The sequence below is a fragment of the Pithys albifrons genome, chromosome 7, assembly GCF_047495875.1.
Source record: "Pithys albifrons albifrons isolate INPA30051 chromosome 7, PitAlb_v1, whole genome shotgun sequence".
NCBI classification, from domain to species: domain Eukaryota; kingdom Metazoa; phylum Chordata; class Aves; order Passeriformes; family Thamnophilidae; genus Pithys; species Pithys albifrons.
Window position 1 is genome coordinate 24,888,774 of NC_092464.1, and position 15,166 is coordinate 24,903,939.

The following is a 15,166-nucleotide window of genomic DNA, read 5'->3' on the forward strand; positions in this document are numbered from 1 at the left end:
GTATTAGTAATGTCTGAAATTTATTTTTAAAATCTAGATCATCAACAAGGAGATTAATCCCTTTGTGGACAAGTGGGAAGAAGAAGGACAGTTCCCAGCACATAAAGTGTTTAAAACCCTGGGACAAGCTGGATTCCTTGGTGTGGATAAGCCTATAGGTAAGAAAGTGTATAAGTCCTGAGTATTGATGTTGATGGTGATAGGCTAAATACATTATCTCAATTTGCTCTTGCCTCAGATCAAAACTTGGGCTAGAAATCAGTGCAAAGCTTTCTTACATTTCTCGATCACATATGTGCTGGTTGCCAACTCTGCAAATACAGAAAATAACATTGCTGAATCCTCAAGTTGTTATTCTCCAAATATAAATGCTAAACCCCACATGACTGTTATTTTAAAGTCAGTGAAATGAACATCACTTTAATTTTCAACATAAAATCTATATAATAACTTTTCTTCTGGATCTGGACACATATGGGATAATCTAAATCTTCATTAAAGAAGCGACAGTTTGAAGGCACTGGAAGGGTTTTAAAGTTTTGGCCTATTATACTTCTTGAACCTGAAACCTCTACATCATTGTAGAGTATTCTGTCCACCATACAAAGGATGAGGTTAGTGTGGGTTTTAGGTCATTATCCCCTAGACTGTCTTGAAAATGCATTATTTCAGCTCACGGGAGCCTGAACAGGACAGCCTGACACACAGCAATGACAGAGCAAGTTTCATATATGTGATGGAAAAAGTCAGGAAATCCAGAGGAATAGGAGGTATTTCTGCTCTTCAACGACCATACATATTCCCCTAGCTTTTTTGTTTATATGCAGTATAATATATATTTGTTTTCTTTTTGAATGCTACTGTTACATGTTCACGTCAAAAATCTCTGCATTTTTTCCCCCAATTTTTTTTGTTTATGGTCAAAATGTCTTAAACAAAAGCAAGTTTGCACGGGCAAAACTTTAGGAATTGTGGTGAATTCAGAGCAGCCTGAAGGGACAGTGTTTGAATAGTTAACTGTAGATAGCTGTCTATATGAAGCAGCTCACACAATGTTAGCTATGCCTCACCACATCATTATGTTGCTAAGGGACAGAGTTCTGTGGAACAAATTATGTCTTTTTACCGCTTACTTTCAAAGGAAATTTTTCCTCTTGAAATAAACTTTCATATTCTTATACACTACAATGTGGAAGGTTTTTCCCTAGCTATTCAGCTGTTGGAGCTCAGAGAACTGTTTAGCTATGATTGTCTGGCAAATCCAATTAGGTCTGAGCTGGTATTTCTTTACAGAAATGCTGACAGTTTGAGATTATACTTCAGATCTAGTTAAAGGACAAATAGGATTATTGGGGGAGGGAGAAAACCACGTCTACCTTCAGCTATAATTGTTTGATAGGCAGATTTTAATTGCATCTCAGAAGGGTCTCCTTCACACTGCCAGTATTCATGTTGGTTGTAATAATGGCATATTGCATTGCTGACAGATTACACTCCTGTGTTGTTATATTCATCTCAGGGCATGCAAGGCTTCAGCTGGGGTAAGGAACCTCAGTGCTGAACGTGCTGTGCATAAGACATTGTGGAGTTGGGAATGTTGTATAATGCTTACAAAATAGACAGAGAGTGAACTGGAGTGAAATCTAGTGATGAAGGGACTGGTGGATGTAAAGTTGGGCACAGAAGCTTGTATGCACTCACTACACTTATGTTTAAGACTATTTTAACTCTGGCTTTGACACTTGTATCTAGCTGTTAATGTAATTTATTTGGCCTCTGCAGCTGGATTTTATAAAAGGTATAAAAATGAATAAAATTCTCGGCAACATGTGGTCCATCCCAATTCATTTTCTGGACCAAGGTATCTTGGGTACAGAAAACACATCAACCCCTTGGAAGATACTGTCTTTGCAGCATTCAGTTGTGCAACAGAATGTCACAGATCCAGCTGTGCTCTGTAACAGTGTAATGACATCAAGTACAGCCTGAAAGTCCTGAAACTTTCTTGTGACAGCAAGTAAAATAGTCAGCTGTGGGACTGTTTCAGATGTGGTGCAGTCTCAACAGCATGACTTTGGAAAAGCCTGAAATTTTATAAAGGGCTTATTCTTCCTGTCTGATTAATGTGCATTGGTAATAGTAATTAAAATAAAATGAAGCGATGAGTCTTTTATGCTCTGCTCAGACACTTCTGTTGTTTAAGTGCTGTGTGCAGAGGGAAAGACGTCTTAAGAGATTTGAGGAAGCCAAGAGCAGCCAGAAGTTTTGGAGGGATGTTGTGGGAGGTCTGGAGAAGAGAGGTTAAATGGGTTTGAGGAGAGCAATTGCAATACAGAGCAGCATGAGTAACAGCCTACACTACTTTCTTTTTCCAGCACAAACCAAATTATCATATTGTGTCTCTTGAAATGCAGATCATAAAGCATTCTCTTTAAAGGACACCATTTTTTTAAAGTTAATTCACTTCAGTAGCAGCTGCAATTTTGAAATACAAATGTTTCTAATTTTTTTTCAAAGACCATTCTCTCAAGTATGGAAGTTTTTTTCTCACAGAATTAATTTTGAAGCTTTCTGTTTGGGCAGAAAAGGGTTATAAACTTGTTTTGCTTAGATAGAAGGAAACATCTGTTGGATTTCAGATTTGTTGAAAGTGGACTTTTTCCTGTGTAAACACCATTCCCTTTATGAACAATGAGCACTTAATGGAGTCAGGTTTTCAAAAGAATGTGCCCTACATGTGTCCCTTATCATTGGAAACTTTCTCTTTGTGGAGAACTGATTTGGGGCACTATTTTTATTGCAAAGGTTCCATCAATTCCCACTGTAGTCTACTATGGGCTGCAAACTCAATGAAGTTTTTCTGTGTATTTTTTCACAGTTATTTATACTTCTAGCGAATATTGGCTGTAGTTCAGGATGTTAGTTGGAGAGATCACGTAAGCAATGTGGGCAAGGCCCAAACATGCACCCATAATTGGAGAATTCTTAAGATGATAAGCAGATTTATCTTAATACACTGTCTGATCAGTTCTCTGCTAGAGAAAGTTTGTTTTTGAACCATTTCTCTGCTCTGGTATCCTTTACATGACTCAAAAATAGTGCATATGCTGGTTTTCATTAGGAAAAAGTCTATGTTATTCTATTATATTGGGAGATTGTTCCTATTAGTAAAATACATCTTGAAAAGTGGAATAGTTTATGTGTAAAGTGTCTTTTTGCTCTATTACAGAATCACTCAATTTGGATTGAAGTATTTAGTTTGAGGGTTAAAAACTCAACATCTCTATATACTTAGCATTCTTCATTTATATTTACTATGTATTTCTCCATAAATTATAAAATTCTGGATTATGGAGGTACTGACAGTCCCAAATATAAAAGCAGAAAATACTAGGGTCGGCAGCAACAATTTCTAAACAGTCTTGGTTGTTGGCCATTGTCTGTTTTGCCAAGGGAAGTGGGCAAGACATGCTCTTTGTACTGTTTAATTTGCACGTTAGATGAGATATTGGACTAAAAGCTGAAAAGATCCATATGGTTGTTTGTGATCTTATGGTTTATGAGTCAAAGCCTTGGCTGTTGCTAAATTTTAGGATGTATTGCCAAATACATAGGCTCAAAATGTACTATTGTGTGCCTGTGTAGGCCAATGTAGATGATTAAAAGTTGATTTTATCAGCTGATGTATAAGTACAGGAATCCTGCAAAGCGTGGGAGAGGAAGGATTGTACAAGGGCAGTGTCTGCTCTCCTGCATATTCTCATAGCATCACTGTGAAACATGAGTGATAAGGATGTCCACTCTGGGTATTTCATTAGTGTTTCCACTGGCAGTACTGCAGGAATATTTGGCAGAATGCATTAGCATCTAGAAATAATTATGACAGGTTTGTCCAAATAGTAACCTTCATTTATTCCTGTCAAACACTTAGCAATGAATTCAGAAAATATGTTCTTAATAATCAGGAAAATCAGGAAACTGGGATAAGACTTGTACATAGGTGGGAAGTATAATTTTACTTTACCTACTTCCCCTGCTGCTGGGAAAAATGGTGGATCCAGGATTGGAGAAAGGAATAAGCACTACTTTCTGGTCACTTGATACAGATAAGCATCTGATAAAAACAAAACAAATGTTTCAAATGATTGTTGTCTCTGCAATTGGAAAAGGATGCAATATTTTTCCTTATGAAAGCCTGTTAATCATGTCTGTGTGTTGAATATGACAATGTAGATCTAGACTATCCTCTAAGGTTAATTTTGTTGTTTTCTTCACAAGTGTATATTTCTCTAGTATAGTGAGACCTTAGGAAAGTCACTTGGAAATAGTATGTGGGGTTGTTTTCGCCCCCTTCTGTAATACTAAGCCTTATTATTATATGGAATGAGCAATGTATTCTGTCACTAAAAGGGAATTTAGTATTTCAAGTGAAACAGGATTTGATGGTATCCAATACAGTAACTGAAAGTTTTTCAGGTATATCTCTGGACAGAAGCTACAAGAGATATATTTGTCAGAAGTGAATTCATTTGCCCCAAACCATTTCTGTATGGCAACAGTGGACTAGGTGCCATGCTTGTTCTTAGTTTGGATTTAAGCATAGTCAGATGAATTACTTGCTTGATCTTTTTTTTCACTTACAAAGGACTGCAATAACAGTTAATAAACAAAAGTTCACTCCCAAGGTTTGCAAGGAAAGCTGTTGGGCCATATTTTCTGACAGTAGTGAACCAATAAATCAGCACTCCAAAGTGTTTACCAGCTATCAGGCATACCTGTTTTGCAATCAAGAAATAATTTTGCTAGGCCTCAAAAAACCAATAGATCAAATAAGTCACTGCTTTATTTGAAATTATTTGCTGACAAAAGTAGTGGTGAGTGGCAGGAGTTTGGAGACCTGTATTAGATAAGCATAAGAAATTTCGGTGCTTATTAATTTGGTGGATTGGATTGAACTCTCAGGAAAACAGGTTTTTTGTATATGTACATATAAACTCACGTGTGGTTGAGACTTTTTTTCCTTCCTCAGCTGTTGTGAAATGCTGACAGTTCAAGTTCCATCTAGCATCTTGCAAATGCAGAGTGAAATTCAACTGAAAAAAGTAGGTTGTTTTGTTTGCTACGTTTCACAGATCATCAGATATTTTCAATTAGATGAAAAAATGAGCACTTGAATTTATCTTTTTTTTTTTTTTCAATTCTACACATGACTGGGAAATGGGAGTCTTTCATTCTTTGTGACTGGTTGCCAAGTGCAGCACTGCCTCTGGGAGTAGCTTGTTCAGCTATCAACAGCAGTTTTGTAGAAACACCTGACAGAGAACAGACTTACTGAAGGACAGACAGTCTTTGTAGAAGAGATAATCTTCCTTTAAATATTTTGTTGATAGAGGGATTGGATTAGTTCCTGGGATTCTGCTTTTGTACTTGAGATAAGGCAAATCCTCACACTTGTGGCTTGTAATGCAGAACACAGAAGTACCTCATGCGATTCAGGTATGCTTATACCAATACCTTAGGGGCAGACGTAGGAATTTCTGAAATCTAGTACGTGTACCACTGGTAGTTACAGATTATTCCAAACTGATATTGATAAAGAAATTTAAAATGCCTCTTTTCTGGAGGAAGTGAGAAGTATCTAACTGGGAGAAAATGCTCACCTATGTACGTGCCATTAAGTGCTTGAGCTCTTGAGGCACGGTTCTCTCATGACATACTTGCCATGCCATATTTGCCTTTGCACAAACTGTCAGACCCACATAGTGTCTTGAAGCTGACTAGGAGTTCTTAGACTATGTTTGTAGAGAGGAGACAGTTACAAGCACCTGTCCCTGTTCTGTTCTGGGTTGTGCAGGAGAGTCTGTCCTCTCTTGTACTTGACTTTCTTTCAGTTTTGTAAGAAATTTTTGCATTTTGAGATTTTTCAAAAAGGTGAATCTGCTAAGGATCTGATGTTCCTGATTTTATAATTACGAACATGAGAAGAATGCAAACTAAAGGGAGCAGGTGAATATATTAAAGACATATGAAATAGCATAATACCTCAAAAGAATATAGGGATTGAGACATTATTGAGTAAGACATGCTGTTTGAGAAGTTTGCATTGGAGGAGTCTTGTTTATTCTTTGCTTTTCTGGATAGAATAAAAAGTTAGTCTCTTGATAAAGCTTAGCCAATGAATGAGCTTATAGTAAAATAACTTTCGTATTACAAGTCTTTCTAATTTACACATAACTGTCTTTTCCTGGGCTCAAGATTCTTGAGATCTGTCATATACCTAGATGCCATAATCAGAAATCTCTCTAAAAGATATGAGTGCACATTTTACTCTTTGAGTCATGTCAGTACACTGAGTGTGGTGAGCATGGGAACATTATCTTTGTGAAGTGTAGGCTTAATTCAGTTTTACCCACTCATATTTTCCTTATGAACTGCCAGAGGTGAAGGTTGATTTTTTTCATGGGGCTAGAATAGGAAAAAATACTTCAAAACAGTCATTCTGAGATTGACATAGAAAATCTATGAAAAGATGTTGACTTGTCAATGCTTGCAGATCCCATGAATCAATAACCAAATCCCAAACTTTAAATGACTTCTGGCTTGAAGAGAGGATTAACAAGATTGCAGTAAAAGTGTGTTGTTCCTAGTTAAGTGTTTCTATCTTTGGCATGATAAGAAGCTGGAGGCCAGGCCGAACATGTGTAGATGTATAAGAAGAAGTGAAAGGGAAGAAGAATAGACAAGAAATGTGTTTGGTTTTGGTTCTCCTATTCTGGTCTAACATTTCTAATCCCTAGTGACCCAGTTCAAGCAAAATCTTAAGCATCATTAATATTCTAATCCCTGAAGATCTTACATAAGCCCTTGGTCACTCCAGCATCTGTAAGGAAGTTCAGAGGTCCCCACACCAGTAAAGTGCTTTTTTGTGCAACTGAAAAACAGGTCATGTACCTGCTGATGGCAGGCAGTTTGAAACCAGATGACCTTTATGGTCTCTTCCAACCCAAACTATTCTATGATTCTGTTTTATCCCAGAAAGAAGGATGGGCAAAGGCATGGACCCAGTATTTTTAAGTCTGCATGTGACAGACGAATTTCTTACAGGTTAAATAGTGCTCATAACACTGAATAGCTTCAAATGCTACACGGTAATAAAAAGATGCAAGGGAAGGATAGTAATATAAGGAATTTACCTTCTTGGGGCTTAATACTTAATACTAAAGGTTAGAGATGGCCATTTATAACTTTCTTATTTGAAGGACTGAAACAAGTGAGTTTGGACATAGAGATGAAGAGAATTGAAATGTGTTTTTATTCATGCTGTATTGTGGGTAATTCACAAGAAACCTGGAAGTTATCTATATCTTGTTATTTGACATGGGTCTTATGTTTATGTTGCTATTAGGCCTACTTTAATTTCATTGTTTACTCTCATGTAATACTGATATGCACATCAGAGACTGCATGTTATCTTCTACTAAGTGAAGTAGAAAGTGAAAACACAGGTTTTATTATAAAGTCTATTAAACTGGTCTGAGAAATATCTGAAGCCTATGCTCTGGTTTATTGGCACAACCATGTTGAAAGTCTTTTATAGGCTTCATCTAAACAATACGCTGTATAGTAGATTTGGGATCAGTCCAAACTATTAATCTGTATACCCTCAGTTTCTCAGTTGATTATTAAATATTAAAAACATGTGAATTGTTTTTGAAGTGAAGATACATTGGAGACAGGAGTGAAGGATGCTTTAAAACTTCAAAACTTATTCTTTTGACTGGATGATCTAACCAGAGCAAGACAACTGCTTGTCTCATTTGTGGGAAGACAAATGGGTATCTGGTGCCATCATAACTTGAAATTCATTATTTACTGTATGCTTTGCAACTCAGGATATGAGAATTCCCTGGATGCCTGAACTGGAGGCTTGGCTGTGTGCAACTGCTTTTTCCAGATGTAATATGTACCCCATATGGACAAGTAATTTTCTGTCCTGTAGTACTTTCTGTCTATAGTACTTTATATAGATAAACATGATTGTATATATTATACATTTTTGCATATGTTATGGTAAAGTATGTTTCATTTTGTATATATAGAGAAGGATTTTTTTGATGATTTTTATTCTTTTAAATCATTAAATCATAGAATGCCAGTTGGAAGGAACCTCAAGGATCATGTGTTCCAATATTTCTTGGCAAAAGCATGGACTGGAGAAGATGGTTCATCTGAAGGTTAAAAGTGTCTAACACTGGGGAATTCACAATTTCCCTGGGAGGATTATTTTAACAGCTGATTCTTCTACTTGTGAAAGCTTTTCCTTTTGTGTCTAATCAAAATGTCCCCAGGAGTACCTTGTACCCATTATCCCTTGTCTTTTCCATGTGATTTTTTGTGAAGAGAGAGTCTCTATGTTTGATTATCTTTGTGGCTCTTCTCTGAACACTCTTCAGCCAGTCCACATCTGTTTTGTCTATTAGGAACCAAAACTGAGCATAGTATTCCAGGCATGGCCTGACAAGCACTGAGTAAAGTGGAATGACTTCATTATCTCTGCTAGTGTTGCCCTTGTTGATGCAGCCCAACATCCTGTTGGCTTTCTTTGCAGCACTTCACTCATACTGAGCTTTTTGTCCATCAGGATCCTCAGATCTCTTTCAACAGAGCTCTTGCCCAACCAGGTAAATCCCAGTCCTGCTTAGGTAAGATATTCTCCCTACAGACTAGCAACAACATGCTGGAAAATCAGTGTAATAGTCTTAATGAGTATTGCTTTTCTGGTCTACGTGTTTTAAAAGAATGGTGCAGAGAATATCTTTTAAGTGGAGACACACACAGCATTCAGGGCAAGCTGGATCAATCTTCATAGGGAAGTGCACAGAGAAATGTAAAAATTAAATATGGGAACATATCAGAACCCTAAGACTCTGCGAAACAATATCAGTCTTTGAGGGTAAATGGAGCACTGAGCAGGGCAGGTGGATTAGATGTGCTGGGTAGAGTTTATGGCAGCCTTGCTTCTGCAGTGTGGTACCAGTGAAATCTGAGTAGCTGTTTTGGCTATTTTGCAGCTGACCTTGTCGACAAAAACACTGGGAGGAGATGTGCCAAAAGTTTATTGGGGCAGAGGTTGGGGAGCAGCCATGGGGATTGTGAGGAAATGGGAACAAAGCTGCAAGATGGGGTGAAGATTTTTTAACACTTTTATTCCAGGAGTGTTTGGTTTTGTGCTGTCATTTGAAAGTCATGATCATCTGCAGGAAATAAAGCTTCACCCTTTTTGCAGAGAAGAATTTAAAAATATGAAAATTGTGTGTCAGTTAAAAATAGTGAAAAAGAACCTGAAGTAAAATTTTATATTTCAAAATTATTTTCCTTCAGTCATCTCAAGAAACTGTTCAAATACCTTAGGTTTTTAGGGTTTTTTCCAGTGACATACAGAGCTTAACACCTTTTTGAATGTAGGGATTTGTTGAAAAGTATCTGTTTAAATATTGGAAGCATAGGCCAACTGTGAAAGACAAAGTGATAAGGAAAGTGTTCGGCCAGTCACCAGAATTGTGCATACACTGAAATTTAATATAATTTTTTTGTTTCACAGAAGAAGCTTTGAAAGCAGACTTCAGTGTCCGGGGGTTTTGTGTGTTTATCTTTCTTTGTTTTGTTTCTCAAGCAGAGGCATGGGAGGCCATTTGTGATGTACAAAGTACTTCTTGCAGGACAGCAGGTATTTCCTGAAGAATGTGCCTGTTTTTTCTCCTTTTGCCTTTCCTGGGTGGCCTACAAAGGCTGGTTTCTCCATCCTCTTCTAGTGCAATTGCTGTTTGTTTGCCATAAGACCACAAGCCTGTTCTGTGTTCTTGTTCTTGTGGGGGATCTCTTCTGCAGGGTAGCAGGAGCAGGAACATGGCACAACACTGGAGGAGGGCAGGGACCTTTTGTATAGGACCTTTGAACCACCATGACCTGTGTACATACACTTTGCTTGAGCCTGTGAAGCTGGGAGAAAATGTGCAGAATCTCAACCATTTACAGATCAGCTTTGCTTGTACAGCTAAGTGGGGAAACAAAGATGGAATTAATGGAAAATTTTCTTGAATGAGCATCATAGGGGTGAGTACTGGAGCTTTTCATGGCATTATTAAATGATTTAAAATTCTATGAAGAAGACTTCAGTCGGCATTTATTCTGTTTCCTACACTGTGTGCCAGAGGAAATGAATGAGACTGTTGTGCTCACCCTCACTTTATTATTCAAGAATGGATTCTCTCAACAAGTGGAAGGATCAGTGAGTAATAAGCCTGCTGAAAGGAATTTTTTTTCTTTTTACATGATGTATAACCTGGGAAACTCATCCCACAGAAATCACTAGTAGCAAAGTTTAATAGGAATCCAGATGCTATCACATAAATGTATAGATGGTGGCACCACCCAGTTACTTCAGGGAATGTAATTGTATTTCTGATCATGAGCTACTCACTTAGCAGGTCAATACACCATTTCAAAGCTTTTACTTTGTGATCTCTATTGGCTCACTAATTCCCCCCTGAATAGCACATGCTGTGTGTGCTGGGGTCTAAGCCTGGCAAAAACAACCACAATATATATTTCAATTTTTACAGGATCCTTTCCCAGCTCAAGAACAGAAGGATTTAATTAGAATCATAGAATCATTAAGTTTGGAAAAGACCTCTAGGATTGTCAAGTCCAACCCTTAACCCAGCACTGCCAAGTTAATTTTTGCACTTCCCTCCTTTGTGTGTTAAAATGGTTATGATCACATTTGTTACAGGTCATTACTGTCCGTATTTGTTTTCTAAATCTTACCAGTTGTTTTCAGCCACCTCTGTCTATTAGTATTTCCCACTGAGCCTCTTGTCTCTTTCTGCTTGTTTTTTTTCCCCTCTTAAGAGGATTTGGATAGGTCCTTGTGTAACTTCTCTAACAGTTGCTGTTTGCTGCTTTGTCTGTTTTAACTTATCTTGGAAGGACTGAGGGCAATAAAAATATTTTGTAAAAAACTAGTGAAAGTCTGGGCATAAGGGGAGAAAAATTTTATGGTCAGATATTACTGGCATTACTAAAAATGTTAACGTCCTGAAGACTGAAAATATTGAGGTTCTTTTAATCATCTATACTTGCTGTGCATGTATTCTTCAAAACCACTGCCATTTAAGAGAAATTTAGTAAAATAGACTTTGCTTTGTAGGGAAATCTTATTAAAGATTAAATTGCGTGGGTTTTTTCCTCAAACTTAGTAACATGCTGCACTTCCTTTACCTGGTCTTTTGTTTGATGTTCCTCAATAACCTTTTCAGGAGTTATATTTTGGAAGATAAATGGATTATCTTATTCCTTTGGCGTCCTTATAGGGTTTTGCTTGCCAAGTTTCTCTTCTCAGAGATGAGCAAGTTAGGCTAAATCCTGGTATTATGGAAGTCCATGTTTACAAATCAAAACAAAAATCCTCTGGATCCGTTTCACTAGCTTTTTGGGCTTTGTTTGTTTGGGATTTTTAAGGTAGAATATTGAGGGATTATTCTCTGTTTTTTGTTGGTTTTTTTTCCTAAGGGAAGTCATATGGGAGCAATTTGCTCTTCTGTAGCTGGTGGAAAGTGTCTGTTGAGCTTGTCACTTGCAGCGAGTCAGGAAATTCTTTCCAGTGTGTCCAGATGCTTCCTGTGCACAAGGCTGGTGTCATACTTGGCACGTGATTAAAAAAAAACACCACAAAACCCCGACACAACAAAAAGAACTCAAACCCTGAGACTACTTTTTATTTTGCTTGTAACTATGTCCTTTGGCACAGTGGAGGGAGGCCAGACTGTCTTGCTAGTTGCACAGGGACACTGTGCTTAGGGTTGTTTGGAAGAACAAAAAGGAACCATGCAAAATTTAATAGTTTTTTTGTTTTACCCTTTACAGTCTTCCTTGTTTTTTTTTTTCCCATGCCCACCTGTATGCTGTCCTCCTTGAAGTAACAGACTAATTCATGTTCTATGTGTCAGGTTCTGCACTGCTAAAAAAGTAATTATTGTTGCTGATACTTCTAGCACTGCTACATTTCAGGGGAGGAGATATCGGCATCTTTGCATTCTGGGGAGGGATTTGAGCTGATCACAATATATCCTCTGACCTCTTTGTGGATTGTGTAATTCTCTTTACATGTCTCTGAATGGGAAAACTTGTGTAAACCATATGTCTTAGTTGTGCTTGTAAAACCTGTGGCCTGGTGGACCTATGAAATAAATGATTATGCATGTGCTACTATTGGCCAGGACTCCCAGGAACCATGTTAATGAGAGGCCCAGATAAAACAGATTCTCTCAAGAATACAGGCAGTTTCCTATATTTTCTTCTCTTGTCGTTAGAACACAGTGTTGTGAATTTCATCCTCTGTCTCTGCTCAGGTTCCAACTGGATGTCATCAGGTCCCATAGTTCCACAGGAGGATGTGGAAAGAGGAGAATAAATGAGGAAACAAATATCAGGAGGAAAATTCTTTACAGCAGAAGCGTTTCAACAGAAAATGTTCTCCTTCTGGCAGAACTTTGTAACTATTTTCAAGAAACTAATTTAATTTTATTCTGCTTTTGCATTTATTTCTTACTACTGAGAATCCACTTTCTTCTCTCATAAGAGAGATGTGTATTTTGGTATTTGAGAACTTTGTTCATCAACTTTGAGTCTGCAGCAGATCTGTAATGTACATGAAAGGTCTAGTGGGTTCTGCTGGGTGGTACGTTTAAAACCAAAAGAGCCCTGAATTTTGCAGGTGCCCACTGAACATGCTTGTGCAGACTGATTGCACAAGAAATGACTTGACCTGTACACTCACTGTGTTGTGTAACCCTTAAGCAGCTCTGGGGATTTCAGAGTTGCACCTGTCTGAGATGGATCAGAATCTGGCCCTTGCATGGGTTCTGTGATGCTTCTTGCTAAATTATGAGGGAAAACTCTATTTTTCTTAGGAAACAGGAAAAATGGTGGACAAAATGATTCAGGCTTTCTCAAAGGGTGTTTTTGGAGCAGTTTAGCTATGTGTCAGAAACATAGCAAATGCAGAGGATTGCAAAAATCTTTCAACTCTGATCTTGCTAAACCTCTAACTGGCTTTAATTGCTACCAGGTTTCAGGCAAAGGATTAAGACTCCAAAACTAAAATGATGACATTATTAACATAAGAGATTTTTACTATTGCAGCCACTATTATCTAGATCTATAGCTTAACGTGGTTTCTGTAAGGAAAAGTGTGCAGTAAAGAGGGGAGGGAGTTGGAGACACGTGCTATGCTGTACATTGTGCCTGCATGATGGGGAGTCAAGCTGTCTGGGACTCATGCTGAGTACTGTGGATGCTGCTGCCCTGCATAGCTTTAAAATGTATTGCCTAGATTTTAAAAGATCTGTTTGTCCCTTGGTGTGGTGTGCATCTTCCACTGCTGAATTTAGTCAAGAGAAACTGGATAAACAGTGGGGATGTTGATATGACCAGTAGATTTGGGGGCTGAACCTGCCCCTTGCTGGCCACTCCAATAAGTGCTGTAACTGGCTTATCTTTAATGAAGGATGGAAAAAGCCTCCAACAGAAATTTTCAATGCCCTGATGTGGAAATGGAGCAGCACATGTGAAGGGTGGTAATTTGTAACACTGGCTACCATTATTTCCTTTCCTATCATTTCAATGAATGCACTGGTACTGCTTAAAAAAAAGAAAAGTTGTTGGTATTTTAAAATAATTTTCCTTTCATTTCACTATTTCATTTATTCAATGGGTAGTTGTGAGCTGTGTTCTATAAATGTCTCCACATGCTGAATGATCTAATTTTCCATGTAGGAGTACACAATAAATTTCAGAACACAAAAGATTGCATGAAAAGGTGGCACTGATTATACAAAATTACCAACATAATGCAAATTATTATAGAGAACATTCCTTTTGACATAATGAAACAGCTTTTAATTTAATATTAAGTTTAATCTGACAACAATAAGAAATAATCAAAAGGTTTTGCGGTTTAATTTCTTATGAGTATCCTTAAAGGCAATTATTGAAGCATACTAACAGTTTTGTGGGAAGGAAATTTGAATATAAGTTCTGCTGAATAATAAAAAAGAAGAGCCTAATTGATACCAGTAATTTCTCACAGAGAAAAGGTGAAACTGAACAATATCCCTATGTTACTCCAAGTCCCAAATATCTATTAAATGTAAGGTATGAGAGCAGTCTTGTGGAGAAAACTCTGCAATTGGGAATGCTGGTGAATGAGATGCTGGACATGACCTGGCTAATGTCCATTCACAGCTTGGAAAACCAACTGCATCCCAGGCTGTGTCAAAAACAACGTGGCCAACATGTCAATGGAGGTGACTCTCCCTGTCTACTCTGCCCTCATGAGATGCCACCCGGAGTGCTGTGTCTGGTTCTGGAGTCCGCAGCACAGGAAAGACATGGACCCATTGGAGTGGGTCCAGAGGAAGAGTAGCAAAAACGATCAAAGGGATGGAGCACCTCTCCTATGAGGAAAGCCTGAGAGGTGCTGTTGCTCAGCGAGGAGAAGAGAAGGCTCCAGGGAGACCTCATTGCAACCTTTTGGTATCTGGAGGGGACTTACAAGAAAGATGGGGACAAGCTTCTTCTCAGGGCCTGTAGAGGTAGGACAGATAGTAATGATTTTAAATTAAAAGAGTAGATTTAGATTAGACACAAGAAAATTGTATTTTACACTCAAGGGGCTGAAACCCTGGAACAGGTTGCCCAGAGAGGTGGTAGATGTCCCATCCCTGGAAACATTCAAGGTCAGGTTGGACAGAGCTCTGATCTAGATGAAATGTCCCCTGCTCATTGCAGGAGGGGTTGGACTCGATGGCATTTAAAGGTCAACCCAAAGCTTTCTATGATTCTACACAGTCAATGTCATGGGCATGAAAATGTAAACAAAAGTTTACAGAGAAAAGGATTGGCATCTAGTTGATGTACTGTTTGAAAAGAAATAGGAAAATCAGCAAATAAGAGGAAAAATGAAAACATAACATAGGTACTGTGAGTAAAGTTGAAAAATGTGCAGAAGTCAGTGGTGAGATAAGACTTGTGTTTTGCAATTATTCCTGGGTTTGGAGCTGCACAAGGCCTTGCATGTTTCCTTTTAATCTCTATTTATGACAGG

General features: G+C 38.0%; 1 protein-coding gene across 4 annotated transcripts in view; it reads left to right on the forward strand.

Annotated features, from left to right (window-relative positions):
• The window catches only part of LOC139674418 (probable acyl-CoA dehydrogenase 6), a 76,929-nt gene that overhangs the window by 12,243 nt on the left and 49,520 nt on the right, over positions 1 to 15,166 (forward strand). For all 4 annotated transcript variants that reach the window (XM_071560720.1, XM_071560719.1, XM_071560718.1 and 1 more), the window contains exon 2: positions 38 to 158. In XM_071560720.1, coding sequence (XP_071416821.1) covers positions 38 to 158 — 121 coding nt within the window. The remainder of the gene's footprint in view (positions 1 to 37; positions 159 to 15,166) is intronic.